General features: G+C 51.4%; 1 protein-coding gene across 5 annotated transcripts in view; it reads right to left on the minus strand.

Annotated features, from left to right (window-relative positions):
- Positions 1-11,656, minus strand: part of WEE1 (WEE1 G2 checkpoint kinase) — a 42,591-nt gene extending 30,935 nt beyond the window's left edge. For 3 of the 5 annotated variants that reach the window (XM_060177203.1, XM_060177202.1, XM_060177207.1), the window contains exons 1-6: positions 11,413-11,655; positions 10,725-11,319; positions 4,562-4,767; positions 3,804-3,867; positions 2,324-2,496; positions 1,754-1,875 (exon numbers count right to left, since the gene is read on the minus strand). In XM_060177203.1, coding sequence (XP_060033186.1) covers positions 1,754-1,875; positions 2,324-2,496; positions 3,804-3,867; positions 4,562-4,767; positions 10,725-11,273 — 1,114 coding nt within the window. In that variant the 5' untranslated portion in view covers positions 11,274-11,319; positions 11,413-11,655. Of the gene's footprint in view, positions 1-1,753; positions 1,876-2,323; positions 2,497-3,803; positions 3,868-4,561; positions 4,768-10,724; positions 11,320-11,412 lie in introns of all 5 variants that reach the window. The other 2 variants (XM_060177206.1, XM_060177204.1) reach the window with 2 other exon arrangements.
- Positions 11,657-17,313: the final 5,657 nt, after the last annotated feature.

Below are 17,313 nucleotides of genomic sequence, written 5' to 3' on the forward strand. Positions count from 1 at the left end.
GGAGAGGGAGATAGAGGAGAGAGACAAGAGACACCTGCAGCCTTGCTTCACCACTGGTGAAGCTTTCCTCCAGCAGGCGGGGACCAGGGCCTTGAACCTGGGTCCTCGCACACTGTAATGTGAGCGCATAAACAGGTGCGGCACTGCCTGGCCCCAAGATTTATATTCTTGAGCGTTCTCAAAATCACCCTAAATCACACAGCCAGAAGGGCTGGGCAATGGCACACCTGGTAGAGCACACATTACAGTGCACAAGGATCCGGGTTCAAGCCTTTGGTCCCCTCCTTTGCAGGGAAAGCTTCATGAGCAGTGAAGTCGCTCTGCAGGAATATCTCTCTAAATACATATTTCCCCCTCCCCTCTCCATTTGTCTCTATTCAAAATAAACTATTTTTTTAATTACACAAACACATACTTGGCACTGTTACAAATATGTGACCCCTGAACAATTTTTTAAATTTTATTTTATTATATTTATCCCTTTTGTTGCCCTTGTTGTTTTACCGTTATAGTAATTATTATTGATGTTGTTCGTTGTTGGATAGGACAGAGAGAAATGGAGAGAAGAGAGGAAGACAGAGAGGGAGAGAGAAAGACAGACACCTGCAGACCTGCTTCACCGCTTGTGAAGCGACTCCCCTGCAGGTGGGGAGCCGGGGGCTCAAACCGGGATCCTTACGCCGGTCCTTGCGCTTTGCACCACATGCGCTTATCCCGCTGCGCTACCACCCAACTCCCAACCCCTGAACAATTAAAGAAATACTGTTAAGAGAACAAGGTGAACCAGGAGGAAGAAACTAAAAAGGAGATGCTTCCTAGCAAAAAAAAAAAAGGTTTTTTTTTCCCCTTTACCTCTGATTTATTGCTGGAGCTCGGTGCCTGCACCACAAATCCACTGCTCCTGGAGGCTATTTTTTCCCTTTTTGTTGCCCTTGCTGTTATTATTGATGTCATTGTTGTTGTATAGGACAGAGAGAAATGGAGAGAGGAGGGAAAGACAGAGGGGGAGAGAGACACCTGCAGACCTGCTTCACCGCTTGTGAAGTGACTCCCCTGCAGGTGGGGAAGGAACCAGGGGCTTGAACCCGTATCCTCACACGGGTCCCTCGCTTTGCACCACGTGCGCTTAACCCGGTGCACTACTGCCCCCCAATTTTTTTTTAATATTTTATTTATGTATCAATTGAGAAGGATAGGGAGGGAAAGAGAGAGAGAGACAGAGAGACAGAGAGAGAGAAAGAACCAGACATCACTCTGGTACATGTGCTGCCTAGGATTGAACTCAGAACCTCGAGCTTGAGAGTCCAATGCTTTATCCACTGCACCACGTCCAAGACCACCCCAAAATTTTTTTTAATATTTATTTTCTCTTTTGTTGCCCTTGTTGTTTTTTATTGTTGTTGTTGTTGTCATTGATATCTTCGTAGTTGTTGGATAGGACAGAGAGAAATGGAGAGAGGAGGGGAAGACAGAGAGAAAGATAGACACCTGCAGACCTGCTTCACTGCCTGTGAAGCAACTTCCGAGTTGGGGAGCCGGGGACTGAAACCGGGATCCTTATACAGGTCCTTGCGCTTAACCCGTTGCGCTACTGCCCGACCCCCACTCTCTAACAAATATTAAGTGGCTGTTACGATCAAACTTGGGACCTCAAGACGGAGAGTCCAATGCTTTATCCACTACACTACCTCCTGGGTTGCACGTCCATTTTCACGAGCTCACAAAATTTAAAAGGAGTCATTGTATTACTCACCATTACAATATTCATTCTGTATAAGCATATGATCATCTTCTGCCCACGCAGAGAAATATCGCACTACATGAGAATGCTGTCCAAGCACTGCATGAGCATAGACTTCTCTCAAAGCATTCTGCCTAGAAATTGGAGATTGACAGTAAGTCACTTATTCAAGCCTGGACAAAAATCAATGTATCTGAAACTTGAGTTGTGTTATCATCATTATGAAGAACAATATGCTTAACAGAGAGGTGGATTAAAACTGTCTCCCCTAAAGAACATCAAATAAACATATGAGAATTTGCAAGCTCAGATTCATAACAGATGAAACTCTATTTCACTATGGGATTTGTGAACACCAGAAATAAGAAATTTATTGTAGATTTCAAAATTAGATTATTCATATTATTTTACCAGGTCCAGTAAATAGCTGCATAGCAATAAAAATAGTACAAAATGAAAAGGATGTGATAAAATTATAACATATTTTCAAAAGCTACAGAATTCAGGGTTTGATCTACTAAACCCTTAATGTCTGTGACAACTAAAAACAAGAGTGCAAAAGATGAAGTTTTTAATACATACTCATCAACAGAGCCAGCCAATGGTTTCTTTGACCGCTTGATGGCATAAATGCATCCATCTAGCCTCTTTACACACTTGAATACAGAACCAAATTCTCCAGAGCCAATTTTCTCTAGTTCATGAAATTCTGTAGTATACCGTGACTTCATATTGCTTTCAGTAATTGTAATTCTCTGTAATGAAAAGTGTATCCATATATATAATACAAAAGTATGAAAAGGGGCGGAGGGTAGATAGCATAATGGTTATGCAAACAGACTCTCATGCCTGAGGCTTCAAAGTCCCAGGTTCAAGCCCCTGCACCATCAGCCTGAGCTGAGCAGTGCTCTGGTAATAAAAAAAATAAAAGCGTGAAAAGAATCTGTCTCCACAGTGATGGCGCTATGTGTGCTCTTTTTTTCTTTTTTTTTTTTCTTTCTTTTTGCCAGGGATTGAAATCAGAACTTTTAAGATTTCAACATGTGAGAAATCTTGAAATTATTTATCTTACATTGATTTTTTTCCCTTTTTCCCAGATAGGATGAGGACAGAGAAGAAAAAGAGGAGATAAACCACAGTAGTGGGCACCTGGTTGAATGCACGTTACAATGTGCAAGGACCCTGGTTCAAGCACCCCAGTCCCCACCTGCAGGGGGCAAGCTTCCCAAGTGGTAAAGCAGTGCTGCAGGTGTCTCTGTCTCTCCCCCCCTCAATTTCTGGCTGTCTCAAATAAATAAAGATAATTAAAAATAATTTAAAAAAGCAAACCAAAGTAGTGTTCAACCACTCATGAAGCCTCCCCTTTTGCATGGTGCTCCCCCGAGGTGGTTCAAACCAGGTTCTCATACATGGTAAACGCACATTTTGCACATGGTCTATCAGCTGAGCTAGCTACCTCTTGGTCCCTATGTATTCTTGTTAGTGTTTCGTTTTTTTAAGGTGTTTGTGTAGCTCTTTCTCAAATATACATATATACATATGGAAACAGAGAGAGGAGGGGCAAAGAGCAATGGAAAACAATAGACACCTACAGAATCATTTCACCTATTGAGAAGCTTCCCCAGGTAGGGGGGAAGCAGGGGGCTTGAGCCTAAGTTCTTTCCTTTTTTTTTTTTTTAATATTTATTTATTCCCTTTTGTTGCCCTCCTTTTATTGTCGTCGTTGTTGGATAGGGCAGAGAGAAATGGAGAGAGGAGGGGAAGACAGAGAGGGGGAGAGAAAGACAGACACCTGCAGACCTGCTTCACAACTTGTCCGGGGGCTTAAACTGGGATCCTTATGCCAGTCCTTGCGCTTTGGGCCACCTGCGCTCAACCCGCTGTGCTACCGCCCGGCTCCCGCACCTAGATTCTTGTGCACGGTGATGTGTGTGCTCAACTGGGTAAACCACCACCCACCCGGCCCGTTAGTGCTGATTTAATAACATATATACCATAACTCGTTAAATAAAAAATTTCAATTTTTTCTTATTATTTCAGAAATAATTTAAAAAGTATTTACTTTTGCAGGTCTTGTTTCATCTTCAAACTCATAATCGCTGGCTTCCATGTCCTCACCACAAGAACTGAAAAATATTATATACTTTTCCAGCAATATATTATGAAAAAATACATCAAAGACCCAAAACTTTATCTGATAGGTATACAATGAAGTGGAATTCTAACAAATCAGAAAAGAATGGAAGACTTTTAATTTTATGACAAAGCTCAGCTAACTGTAGTGTCCCTGATGAGACTCAATTACCCTCCATAAGCCAAAAGCAGTACATACTAAAATTAAACCTTTCTAAAACAACTTTCTCTATCTTCCTAATTTTTAACATCAGCAAATTTCCTGAAAGCTATTTATATTCCTGATTTTTTTCACTTTTTCCATAGCTGACAACTTCTGATCCATCTCTCTTGAGAATGAAATGCTAGTTGGGGGCGGGTGGTGGCACACCTGGTTGAGTGCACGTGTTACAGTGCACAAGGACCCAGGTTCAAGCCCCTGGAACTCATCTGCAAGGGGAAAGCTTTGGAAGTGGTGAAGCAGTGTTGCAAGTGTCTCTTTGTCTCTCTCCCTCACTATCTCCCCCACTCCATCTCGATTTCAGGCTGTCTCTATCCACTAAATAAAAATAATTTTAAAAAAATAATCAAATGCTAGTTGGAAAAAGAATTCAGTCTAAACTTACATCACTCAACTGAAACTAAATTTTGATGGGCACATCTAATAAACTGCATCTGGAGAAAACAAACTGTACAGTAACAACTTACTCATCCCAATATGTTCTCTTTCTTCTCCGACAATGTCCCGAGGAATGAAGTAACACAGAATCTGGAGTGAAAGGATTAATATTCACTTGAGGAGTCTGTCGTACATCAAATTCCCTTTTTACTGATCTTTCTGTATCCATGAATAAAGAGCCGCCTCGGAGTTTAACAGAACTAGAATCAATTCCTCGAGCTTTGGAGAGCAAACTCTGAAAGAGAAAAGGAATTCTTCAGGATCAAGTTCTTCAGCCAGAGGCCGGGCGGTGGTGCTCACATCACAGAGAACAGGACCCGGGTTCCAGCCCCCGGTCCCCGCCTGCAGGTTTGCAGGTGTCTCTCGTCCCTTTCCCTCCTCCCCTCTCAACTTCTGTCTCTATTCTGTAATAGACCAATAAGTAAGTTCTTTTTTTTTTTTTCAAGTTTTATTTTTGCCTCCAGGGTTATCAGTGGGGCTCGGTGCCTGCACTATGAATCCACTACTACTGAAGGCTATTTTTTCCCTTTTGTTGTCCTTGTTTTATCACTGTTGAGGTTATTATTGTTGTTGTTACTGCTGTTATTGTTGGATAGGACGAAGAGAAATCGAGAGAGGAGAGGAAGACAGAGAGGGGGAGAGAAAGACAGACATCTTCACCACTTGTGAAGCGGCTCCCAGGCAGATGGGGAGCCAGGGGCTCCAACCAGTTTCCTTATGCTGGTCCTTGCACTTTGCGCCATGTGCATCATGTGCACTTAACCTGCTGCGCTACTGCCTGAATCCCCCAAACTGATCTTAAATGAATTATGTAGCTCAACGTGGAGATGAAAGAAAAATAAGCAGTGTGTGCCGAGGCTTCAGGTCTGAAAAAGCCAAGCTGAGGGGCCTCTAGTACTAAAGAGGGAACACAGGCTACAGCAACAACACAAACCAAGGGGACAACACAGGCCAAAGGGACAACAATACCAGGGGGACAAAACAACCAGAGGGAGAACACAACCAGGGGGACAACACAGATCAGGGGAACAACACAGGCCAGGGGGACAACATAGACCAAGGGAAAACACAGACCGAGGGGAAAACACAGGCCAAGGTGATAACACAAGCCAAGGGGACAACACAAGGCAAGGGGACAACACAGAGCAGGGGGACATCACAGACAAATGGAACAACACAGTCCAAGGTGATAACACAGATGTAGGGGACAACACAGGCCAAGGGGGACAACACAGGCCATGGGAACAACACCGGCCAGGGGGACATCACAGGCCAAAAGGACAACACAGGTCAAGGGGACAACACAGACCAAGGGGACAACACAGGCCAGTAGGACAGCACTGGCCAAAAGGACAACACAGGTCAAGGGGACAACACAGACTAAGGGGACAAGACAGGCCAGAAGGACAGCACAGGCCAAGGGGACAACACATGCCAAGGGGACAACAAAGGCCAAGGGGACAACACAGAGCAGGGGGACATCACAGACAAATGGAACAACACCGTCCAAGGCGATAACACAGGCCAAGGGGACAACACAGGCCAGGGGGACATCACAAGCCAAGGGGACAACACAGGCCAGAAGGACAGCACAGGCCAAGGGGACAACACATGACAAGGGGACAACACAGACCAAAGGGGACAACACATGCCAAGGGATCAACACAGGGTAAGGGAACAACACAGGCCAGGGGGGCAACACAAGCCAGGGGGGCAACACAAGCCAGGGGGACAACACAGGCCTAGTGGACAACACAGACCAAAGGGACAACACAGACCAAGGGGACACTATAGACCAAGGGGACAACACAGGCCTACAGGACAACACAGACCAAAGGGACACCACAGACCAAGGGGACAACACAGTGTAAGGGAACAACACAGTTCAGGGGGGAACACACACCAAGGGACACACACAGACCAAGGGGTCAACATGGGCCTGGCGGACAACACAGTCCAGGGAGACAACACAGGCCAAGGGGACAACACAGACCAAGTGGACAACACAGGCCAGGGGACAACACAAGCCAAGGGGACAATTCAAGCCAGGTGGACAACACAGACCTGGGGGACGCACAGACCAAGGGATAACACAGGCCAAGGTGACAACAAAGGCCAGTGGGACAACACAGTCCAAGGGGACAACACAGAACAAGAGTTCAACACAGGCCAGGGGACAAGACAGACCACAGGGTCAACCCAGGCCAGTGGGACAACACAGACCAATGGGACTACACAGACCAAGGGATCAACAGAGCCCAGGGGGACAACACAGGCCAGGGGACAACACTGACCAAGGGGACAACAAAGACCAAGAGGACTACACAGAACAGGGGTACAACACAGACTGAGGGGACAACACAGGTCAAAGGGACAACACAGGCCAAGGGGACTACACAGGCCAGAGGGACAATTCAGGCCAGGGGGACAACACTGACCAGGGGGACAACACAGGCCCAGTAGACAACACAAACCAAGGGGACAGCACAGACCAGGGGCTCATACAGACAAGTGGGACAACACAGGCCAGGGGATCATCACAGACTAGGGGGACAACACAGGCCAGGGGGACAACACAGACCAGGGTTCAACACAGACCATGGGGTCAACACAAACCAGGGGTCAACACAAACCAAGGGGACAACACAGACCGAGGGGACAACACAGACTAAGGCGACAACACAGGCCAGGAGACAACACAGATGAGGGGATCAACATAGGCCGAGGGGACAACACAGGCCAGGGGGACAACACAGTCCAAGGGGACAACACAGACCGAGGGGACAACACAGGCCAAATGGAGTAAACAGACCATGGGGACAACACAGGCCTAGGGAACAACACAGACTAAGGGAACAATACAGGCCAAGTGGACAACACAAACAAATGGGACAGCACAGATCATGGAGATCACACACACCACAGGGACAACATAGGCCAGGGGAACAACACAGTCCAAGGGGACAACACAGGCCAAGGAGACAACACAGAACAAGAGGTCAACACAGGCCAAGGAGACAACACACGCCATGGGGACTACACAGACCAAGGGGTCAACACAGGCCAAGGGGGACAACACAGGCCAGAGGATCAACACAGACCAGGGGTCAACACAGACCAGGGGGACAACACTGACCAAGGGGACAACACAGACCAAGGGTATTACACAGTTCAAGGGGACAACACTGGCCAGGGAACAACACAGACCAGGGGTCAACACAGACTAAGGGGATAACATAGACCGAGGCAATAACACATACCAGGGGAACAACACAGACCATGGGGTCAACACAGATCAAGGGGACAACACAGTCTGAGGGACAACACAGTCCAAGGGGTCAACACTAACCATGGGGACAACACAGGCCACTGACCTGGCCAAGGGGTCAACACAGGCCAGGGGGTCAGCACAAACCAGGGGGACAACACAGACTGAGGAGTCAGCACTGACCAAGGGGACAACAAAGGCCAAGTGGATAACACAAACCAATGGGACAGCACAGTCCAAGGGGACAACACAGACCAAGGTGTCAACACAGTCCAAGGCAACAACACAGACCAAAGGGTCGACACAGACCAAGGGGTCAACACAGTCCAAGGGGTCAACACAGGCCAAGGGGTCAACACAGTCCAAGGGGTCAACACAGACCAAGGAGTCAACACAGGCCAAGGGGTCGACACAGGCCAAGGGGACAACACACCGAGGGGTCAACACAGGCCAAGGGGTCAACACAATCCAAGGGGTCAACACAGACCGAGGGGTCAACACAGACCAAGGGGTCAACACAGACCGAGAGGACAACACAGACTGAGGGTCGACAACACAGGCCAAGTGGATAACACAAAACAATGGGACAGCATTGTCCAAGGAGACAACACAGACCAAGGGGACAACACAGACCAAGGGGACAACACAGACCAAGGGGTCAACACAGACCAAGGGGTCAACACAAACCAAGGAGTTAACACAGGCCAAGGGGTCAACACAGGCCAAGGGAACAACACACCGAGGGGTCAACACTGGCCAACGGGACAACACAGACCAAAGGGACAACAGAGACCAAGGGGACAACACAGACCAAGGGGTCAACACAGACCAAGGGGTCAACACAAACCAGGAGTCAACGCAGGCCAAGGGGTCGACACAGGCCAAGGGGACAACACAGACCGAGGGGACAACACAGTCCAAGGGGTCGACACAGACCAAGGGGACAACACAGACCGAGGGGACAACACAGTCCAAGGGGTCGACACAGTCCAAGGGGACAACACAGACCAAGGGGACAACACAGTCCAAGGGGACAACACAGACTAAGGGGACAACACAGACCAAGGGGACAACACAGTCCAAGGGGATGACACAGGCCAAGGGGACAACACAGACCAAGGGATCAACAGACCAAGGGGTCAACACAGACCAAGGGGACAACACAGACCAAGGGGACAACACAGTCCAAGGGGACAACACAGACTAAGGGGACAACACAGACCAAGGGGTCAACACAGACCAAGGGGATGACACAGGCCAAGGGGACAACACAGACCAAGGGATCAACAGACCAAGGGGTCAACACAGACCAAGGGGACAACACAGACCAAGGGGACAACACAGTCCAAGGGGACAATACACCAAGGGGACAACACAGACTAAGGGGACAACACAGACCAAGGGGTCAACACAGACCAAGGGGTCAACACAGACCAAGGGGACAACACAGTCCAAGGGGACGACACAGACCAAGGGGTCGACACAGACCAAGGGGACAACACAGACCAAGGGGTCGACACAGACCAAGGGGACAACACAGACCAAGGGGACAACAAAGTCCAAGGGGACAACACAGACCAAGGGGACAACACAGACCAAGGGGACAACACAGTCCAAGGGGTCGACACAGACCAAGGGGTCGACACAGTCCAAGGGGACGACACAGACCAAGGGGACAACACAGACCATGGGGACAACACAAGCCAAGGGGACAACACAGTCCAAGGTGTCGACACAGACCAAGGGGACGACACAGTCCAAGGGGACAACACAGACCAAGGGATCAACAGACCAAGGGGTCAACACAGACCAAGGGGACAACACAGACCAAGGGGACAACGCAGACCGAGGGGACAACACCGGCCAGGAGGACAACACCCTGAAGGCCGCTTCAGCACCTACAAGCCGCACACGCAGCTGCAGCCATCGCGCGGCCAGTGCTGGGGTGGCGCGTCAGGGGCCGGTCCCAGCGGGCGGACCGAGGCGGTCCGGCAGCTACGCTGAGGGAAAGGCCGCAAGGCGCAGCGCGATGCCGCCCACCTCAGCCCTGGCGCGGCCGCGCTCCTCAGGGACCCGGCGGGGGCAGCCCGGGCAGGGTGGGCGGCCCGCCCTTCAGTTACACAACCGTAACGGACTCCGGGCAGCGCCCCGGGTCTGCGCGCCGTGGGTGCGGGCCTGCGGGGTGCACAGTGCGGGGCGCGGCTCAGCCGATCACCTTGGGCGTGTGCGGGGCGTGGGTACGGGGTGCTGGGTGCGGGTGTGGGCGCGGGCCTGCGGGTGCAGAGTGCGGGGCACAGAATGCGAGTCTGCAGGGTGAGAGTGTGGGCGCGGAGTGCGGGTTCAGGGCGCAGAGTTCGGGGCACGGGGCGCGGAGTGCTGAGTGCGGGATGCAGAGTGCGGGGTGGAGAGTGCGGGCGCAGGGCATAGAGTGCGGGGTGCAGAGTGCGGGATGCGGAGTGAGGGTGCAGGGCGTAGGGTGCGGGGTGGAGAGTGCGGGTGCAGAGTGCGGGGTGCAGGGTGCGGGGTGGAGAGTTGGGTGCTGGGCATGCAGTGTGGGGTGCAGAGTGCGGACGCGAGGCATGGGATGCAGAGTGCGGGGTGCAGAGTGCGGGTGCGGGGTGCAGTGAGGGTGCAGAGTGCGGGAGCGGGATGCAGAGTGCGGGGTGCAGAGTGCGGGGTGCCGATGCGGGGTGCAGAGTGCGGGTGCAGAGTGCGGGTGCAGGGCCTACAGTGCGGGGTGCAGTGTGCGGGTGCAGAGTGCGGGGTGCAGAGTGCGGGTGCAGAGTGCGGGTGCAGTGTGCGGGTGCAGAGTGCGGGGTGCAGAGTGCGGGGTGCAGAGTGCGGGTGCAGAGTGCGGGTGCAGGGCCTACAGTGCGGGTGCAGAGTGCGGGTGCAGAGTGCGGGCGCGGGGCGCGGGCGCTCACCTTGGGCGTGTGCGGGGTATCGAAGAGCCGCAGCTTGCGGAAGGTCTTGTGCGGCGGCGTCCCCGGCCGGTCGGGCGGCGGCGAGCAGGACCCCTCGGCCGGCCCGCGGGCCCCGCAGCGCAGCGGCGACGAGCAGCCGCCCGGGAAGCAGGCGGCGGGGGACGCGGCGGGCGACGACGAGCCGAAACCCTCCTCCTCCCACGAGTCGCCCTCGGCGCGGCCGGCGGGCAGCAGCAGCAGCGGGTCGTCGTCGGGGCTGCGCGGGCTGCGCGGGCTGCGGGGGCTGCGGGGGCTGCGGGGGCTGCGGGCGGCCGGGCGGCGGCGGCCGGGCCGGGGTGCGGGGGGGCTGCGCGCGGGCGGCGGCGAGTCCGCCTCCTGGAAGGCCGAGTCGTCGCCGGTGCTGTGGCCGCTGCCCTCCGCCTCCTCCTCCGCCTCCTCCTCCTCCTCCTCGCAGTCGCTGCAGGGCGAGAAGATGAGCTTCTGCCGCAGGCTGCAGGCCGGCCCGGGGCGGCGCGGCGGCGGCGGCTGCTGGCGGCTGAGGAAGCTCATCGCGGCGGCGGGGCGGCGGCGGGCGAGGGCGGCGCGGACGGGGCGGCTGAGGCGCGGACGGGGCGGCTGAGGCGCGGACGGGGCGGCTGAGGCGCGGACGGGGCGGCTGAGGCGCGGACGGGGCGGCTGAGGCGCGGACGGGGCGGCTGAGGCGCGGCGGCGCGGTGGCCCGGGCCCGGGCGTCCGCAGGTCCGGCGGCAGGTCGGGGCTCCGCGGCTTCCCGCGACCGTTAACCACGTGACGGCGCGGCCCACCAATCCCCGCCCGGCTCGGGGTTTGAAAAAAAAGGAGGGCGCGACGTCGTCCGCGGGGGCGGGGCCAGCGACGCGATTTTGGCGCGAACCGCCCGGCCACGCCCCCGCCCCGCCCCGCCCCGCCCCGCCCGCCAGGAGCCGCGAGTCGGGCGACCGCCGCCCGCACGCGCCCCGCGCCCCGAGCGCCCAGGCGGGGCCGGGAGAGACGCCCTCGGGGAGGCGGGCGGAGCTGCGGGCCGGTCCCTCAGCGCGGGTCCCTCAGCCCGGCGTCGCCTCGGGGCCGGAAGCGGCGTTCCCGGCCGCCCCTCAGGGGCTGCGTCAGCTGGGCGACGGCCGCGGCCCTCAGGCGCCTCCCGGGACCGCCCGGCCCTCAGACCCGACGGCGCCGCAGCCTCAGCGCCTCTCGGACTCCGGGGCGCGCGAGTCCGTCTGTCCGGCACCGGGCGGGTGGCGGGAACGAAAACAAAGCGGCGCCCGGGCGAGCGCCTCCGCCGGGCCGCTGCCCTCACGGGCCTCGCGGGTGGATGAGCCCGGGCGGGCGGCGGGGGGCGGCGCAGTGAGAGGACCCGGGTTCGAGCCCCGCGCCCCACCCGCACGGGCGTCGCGTCACAGCGGTGAGGCAGGTCTGCGGGTGTCCGTCTGTCTCTCCCCTCTCTCTGTCTGCCCTCCTCTCTCCATGTCTCTCTGTCCTGTCCAACAACGACGACATCAGTAACAGTAACCACACCAATAACATAACTACAACAATAACAATGACTACAACAATAACATAACTATAACAATGACTACACCAATAACATAACTACAACAATAACAATAACTACACCAATAACATAACTACATCAATAACAATGACTACAACAGTAACATAACTACATCAATAACAATAACTACACCAATAACATAACTACATCAATAACAATGACTACACCAATAACATAACTACAACAATAACAATGACTACAACAGTAACAATAACTACACCAATAACGATAACTATACCAATAACAACTACACCAATAACAATGACTACAACAGTAACAATAACTACACCGATAACATAACTGCACCAATAACAATAACTACACCAATAACATAACTACACCAATAAAAATGACTACACCAGTAACAACTACACCAATAACAATGACTACAACAGTAACAATAACTACACCAATAACAATAACTATACCAATAACAATGACTACACCAGTAACAACTACACCAATAAAAATGACTACAACAATAACAATGACTACAATAACATAACTACACCAATAACAATACACCAATAACAATGACTACAACAATAACAGTAACCACACCAAAAACAATGACTACACCAATAACAATAGCTACAACAATAAAACAACCAGGGCAACAAAAGGGAATAAAGATTTAAATTCTTTTTTTCTGGAACGGCCTCCAGGAGCCGTGGATCCCTGGCGCAGGCACCCGAGTCCCAGCGATGACCCTGGAGGCAAAAAAACAAAAAAATGAAAAATAAACATAGGGCCGGATGGCTCCTGGCTGAGCGCGTGTTGCAGCGCGCAAGGACCCGGGTCCGAGCCCCGGTCCCCAGCTGCAGGGAGGGAGCCAGCTGCTGCTGTCTGTCTGTCCCTCCTCCGGGTCCCGGCCGCCTCTGTCCAGGAAACAAGAAGCTGAAATAAGTGGAAAGACGGACTGACGGGCGCAGAGACGAGGCGCACACCTGGGCGGGACCAGCTGCCTGTCTGCGGGCGTGTTTATTATTATTTCTTATATTCATTTACTTACTCCCTTCTGTTGCCCTGGTTGTTTTACTGCTGTAGTTATTATTATTATTGTTGTTACTGATGGCGTCGTTGTTGGACAGGACAGAGAGAAATGGAGAGGGAGGGGAAGACAGAGGGGGAGAGAAAGACAGACACCTGCAGACCTGCTTCACCGCCTGTGAAGCGACTCCCCTGCAGGTGGGGAGCCGGGGGCTCGAACCGGGATCCTGACACCGGTCCTTGCGCTTTGCGCCACCTGCGCTTAACCCGCTGCGCCACCGCCCGACTCCCCAGCCATTTATTTATTATTGGAGAGAGACAGAACTTGTGAGGGGAGCTAGAAAGAGACACCTGCAGCCCTGCTTCGCCACCTGTGAAGCTTCCCCCCTGCAGGCTTGAACTCGGGTCCTTGTGCGCTGTAGTGTGTGCACCTAACCGGGTGGGCTATTGCCTGGCCCTCCCTTGCTTAGTTTCCTAGATCTCATATGTGGGTGAGATGATTCAGGAAAATGGATTTTTTTTTTGTAAATTGTGAACATGATTCAACTTGAAAATAACTCTTTTTTTTTTTATTATTAAATAAAGTCTTTCCTCGACTTTTTCCACTTGCAGGTAGGGTTGACATCCTCGGCTCCCGGGATGGGATGGATGTGCAACCTTTGTTTACCTGTCTGAGTCCAGTCCTCCAAGGGCGGCATCAAGTATTTGTCTCCGGAGCCCAACAACCAGCATTATGCCCTGGGCCCCAAGAAGACGCCTACTAAGTGCTCCTGGAATGATTTAATAAAAAATAAGGGAGTCGGGGGGCAGCACAGCGGGTTAAGCGCAGGTGGCGCAAAGCGCAGGGACCGGCATAAGGATCCCGGTTCGAGCCCCCGCTCCCCACCTGCAGGGGAGTCACTTCACAGGCGGTGAAGCAGGTCTGCAGGTGTCTGTCTGTCTCTCCCCATCCCTGTCCAACAACGACGACAACAGCAACAGCATAATAACTACAACAATAAAAAACAAGGGCAACAAAAGGGAAAACAAGTAAATATAAAAAATTTTAAAACCTATTTAAAAAATAATTCTGATGGTGGGAATCATATGAAAGTATTCCCATTATCCTATAAAAAATTAATAAATAAATAAAAACAAAAAATATGGAAACTGGTACTTTGTTTGTTCATAAACTTTCATAAAAGTGCCAAAATGACGGAGCAGCCCAGGCCCTGCGTCTTCCGGCCGAGAGCGTGGTTTGGCCGCCGGCAACACGTCCTAACTGAAAGTCTACAAGCGGTGTTCCAATGCCATGCTCCTCTGAGTACAGCACCTGCTTTCGCCCACCTGCCCCAGGCCTATCGAATTCCAATCTCCTTTTCGTTTTCAGACCTGGTGTTGTTTCTAGGTGTGATGTTGCTAGGCAACACAAACGTGTGGTGATATTGTGTTAGCTAAGTCAAACACGTGCCTTTGGTATTGGGAGCACAAACTCTACCTGTTTATTCCTTTTAGACAGAGGACTTAGCAAGGAAAAGGCCTCGATTAACCCTCGAGGTCCGCCCATTCTGTGCCTTCTTTGCCAGAGAGAAAAAAGCAAGCAATCTGACTATAACCTGTCTTGAAGATTTATAACTGAGATTCCTAAACCACCCTCTCAGGTGCTTTGATGCAGCACACTAATATGTCTGTGGCTCTCCCCCCTTTTTCATTTTATTTATTTATTTTTATTTTTTACCAGAGCACTGCTCCGCTCTGGCTTATGGTGGTGCCAAGAATTGAACCTGGGCATCTCAGAGCCTCAGGCATGAAAGTCTGTTGCGTTAATCATTGTGTTCTCTCCCCAGTCCAATATGCATGTTCTTTTTAAAAAATATATTTTATTTATTTATTAATGAGAGGGATAGGAGGAGAGAGAGAGAAAGAACCAGACATCACTCTGGCACATGTGCTGCCGGGGACTGAACTTGGGACCTCACGCTTGAAAGCCCAGCACTGTCTCCACTGCGCCACCTCTGGGGTCACTGCATGTTGTTATTAACATGAACCTTGCAGTTTCAATGAAAAGTCCGTGTGGTCCAGGAGGTGGTGCAGTGGATAGAGCATCGGACTCTCAAGCTTGAGGTCCTGAGTTCAGTCCCTGGCAGCACATGTACCAGAGTGATGTCTGGTTCTTCCTCTCTCTCCTATCTGTCTCATAAATAGATAAATAATATTTTAAATTTCTTATATCTATTTATTGAATAGATAAACAGAGACAAGAGCGACATTTGCAACCCTGCCTCACCACTTGCAAAGATTTCCTCCTGCAGGTGGGGACTGGAAGCTTGAACCCAGGTCCTTGAGCACTGTAACACGTGCACTCAACCAGTGTGCCACCACCCAACCCCTGGAATTTTTTTTTTTACATAAAAAGAGAACACTGATAAAACCATAGGATAAGAGGGGTACAACTCCACACAGTTCCCACCACCAGAACTCCGTATCCCATCCCCTCCCCTGATAGCTTTCCTATTCTTTATCCCTCTGGGAGTGTGGACCCAGGGTCACTGTGGGATGCAGAAGGTGGAAGGTCTGGCGTCTGTCATTGCTTCCCTGCTGAACATGGGGAAATAATTTTTTAAAGACTTTTTTTTTTAAATATATATTTGTATTTATTTTTCCCTTTTGTTGCCCTTGTTTTAGTTATTGTTGTTGTATTTGATGTCATCATTGTTGGATAGGACAGAGAGAAATGGAGAGAGGAGGGGAAGACAGAGAGGGGGGAGAGAAAGACAGACACCTGCAGACCTGCTTCACCGCCTGTGAAGCGACTCCCCTGCAGGTGGGGAGCCGGGGGCTCGAACCGGGATCCTTATGCCGGTCCTTGCTTCGCACCATATGCGCTTAACCCTCTGCGCTACCGCCTGACTCCCAAGACTTTTTAAAATATTATTTATTTATGGTCTGGGAGGTGGCACAGTGATAAAGCTTTGATCTCTCAAGCATGAGGTCCTGAGTTCGATCCCCAGCAGCACATGTGCCAGAGTGATGTCTGGTTCTTTCTCTCTCCTCCTTTCTAATAAATAAATAAAATCTTTTAAAAATATATTATTTATTCATTTTAACTTTTTGCCCTTTTTTATTGTTGTAATTATTGTTTTTGTTATTTATGTCTACCTTTTGGATAGGACAGAGAGAAATGGAGAGAGGAGGGGAAGACAGAGAGGGGGAGAGAAAGACAGACACCTGCAGACCTGCTTCACCGCCTGTGAAGTGACTCCCCTGCAGGTGGGGAGCTGGGGGTTCGAACCGGGATCCTTGCGCCGGTCCTTGTGCTTTGTGCCACCTGCGCTTAGCCCGCTGCGCTACCGCCCGACTCCCAGGGAAATAATTTTTTTTTTTTAAAGCAATGTGAAATCTTACGGGAATGCTTCACAAGGCCAGTCAACTTTTCCTACAAGTGAATCTTTTCTAGTTCATGCACATGATTCTAGAGCCTATTCTGGTAGATTTCTACTATAAAAATAAAAAAGCCACCAGCGTAAGGATTCCAGTTCGAGCCCCCGGCTCCCCACCTGCAGGGGAGTCGCTTCACAGGTGGTGAAGCAGGTCTGCAGGTGTCTGTCTTTCTCTCCCCATCTCTGTCTGCCCCTCCTCTCTCCATTTCTCTCTGTCCTAGCCAACAATGACGACATCAATAACAACAACAATAATAACTACAACAATAAAATAACAAGAGCCACAAAAGGGAATAAATAAATAAATATTAAAAAATAATAAGGAAATAAATAAGCCATGTTGTTCATATTTGGTTCTCACCTCAAAATTATAATAAAATATTAAATAAGTTGAAGTGTTTTGTCGTTCTTCATCTTTGTTTCTCTATCTTTCTGCTGGTGCTCTCGTAAACCTCACCTCACTTCACTGCTCTGTTACCAACTGCCGGTTGCTCCCAGGAGTCCAGGTCTCTGGCTAGAATGTGGGGATTTCTACCACTGCTCCTGTTTGACTTCCCGGGTAGAGATTAGATTTCGTCACTGTCACGTGCCTTAATGCCCTCTGATGGATGCC

The sequence above is a fragment of the Erinaceus europaeus genome, chromosome 17, assembly GCF_950295315.1.
Source record: "Erinaceus europaeus chromosome 17, mEriEur2.1, whole genome shotgun sequence".
Classification (NCBI taxonomy): Eukaryota; Metazoa; Chordata; class Mammalia; order Eulipotyphla; family Erinaceidae; genus Erinaceus; species Erinaceus europaeus.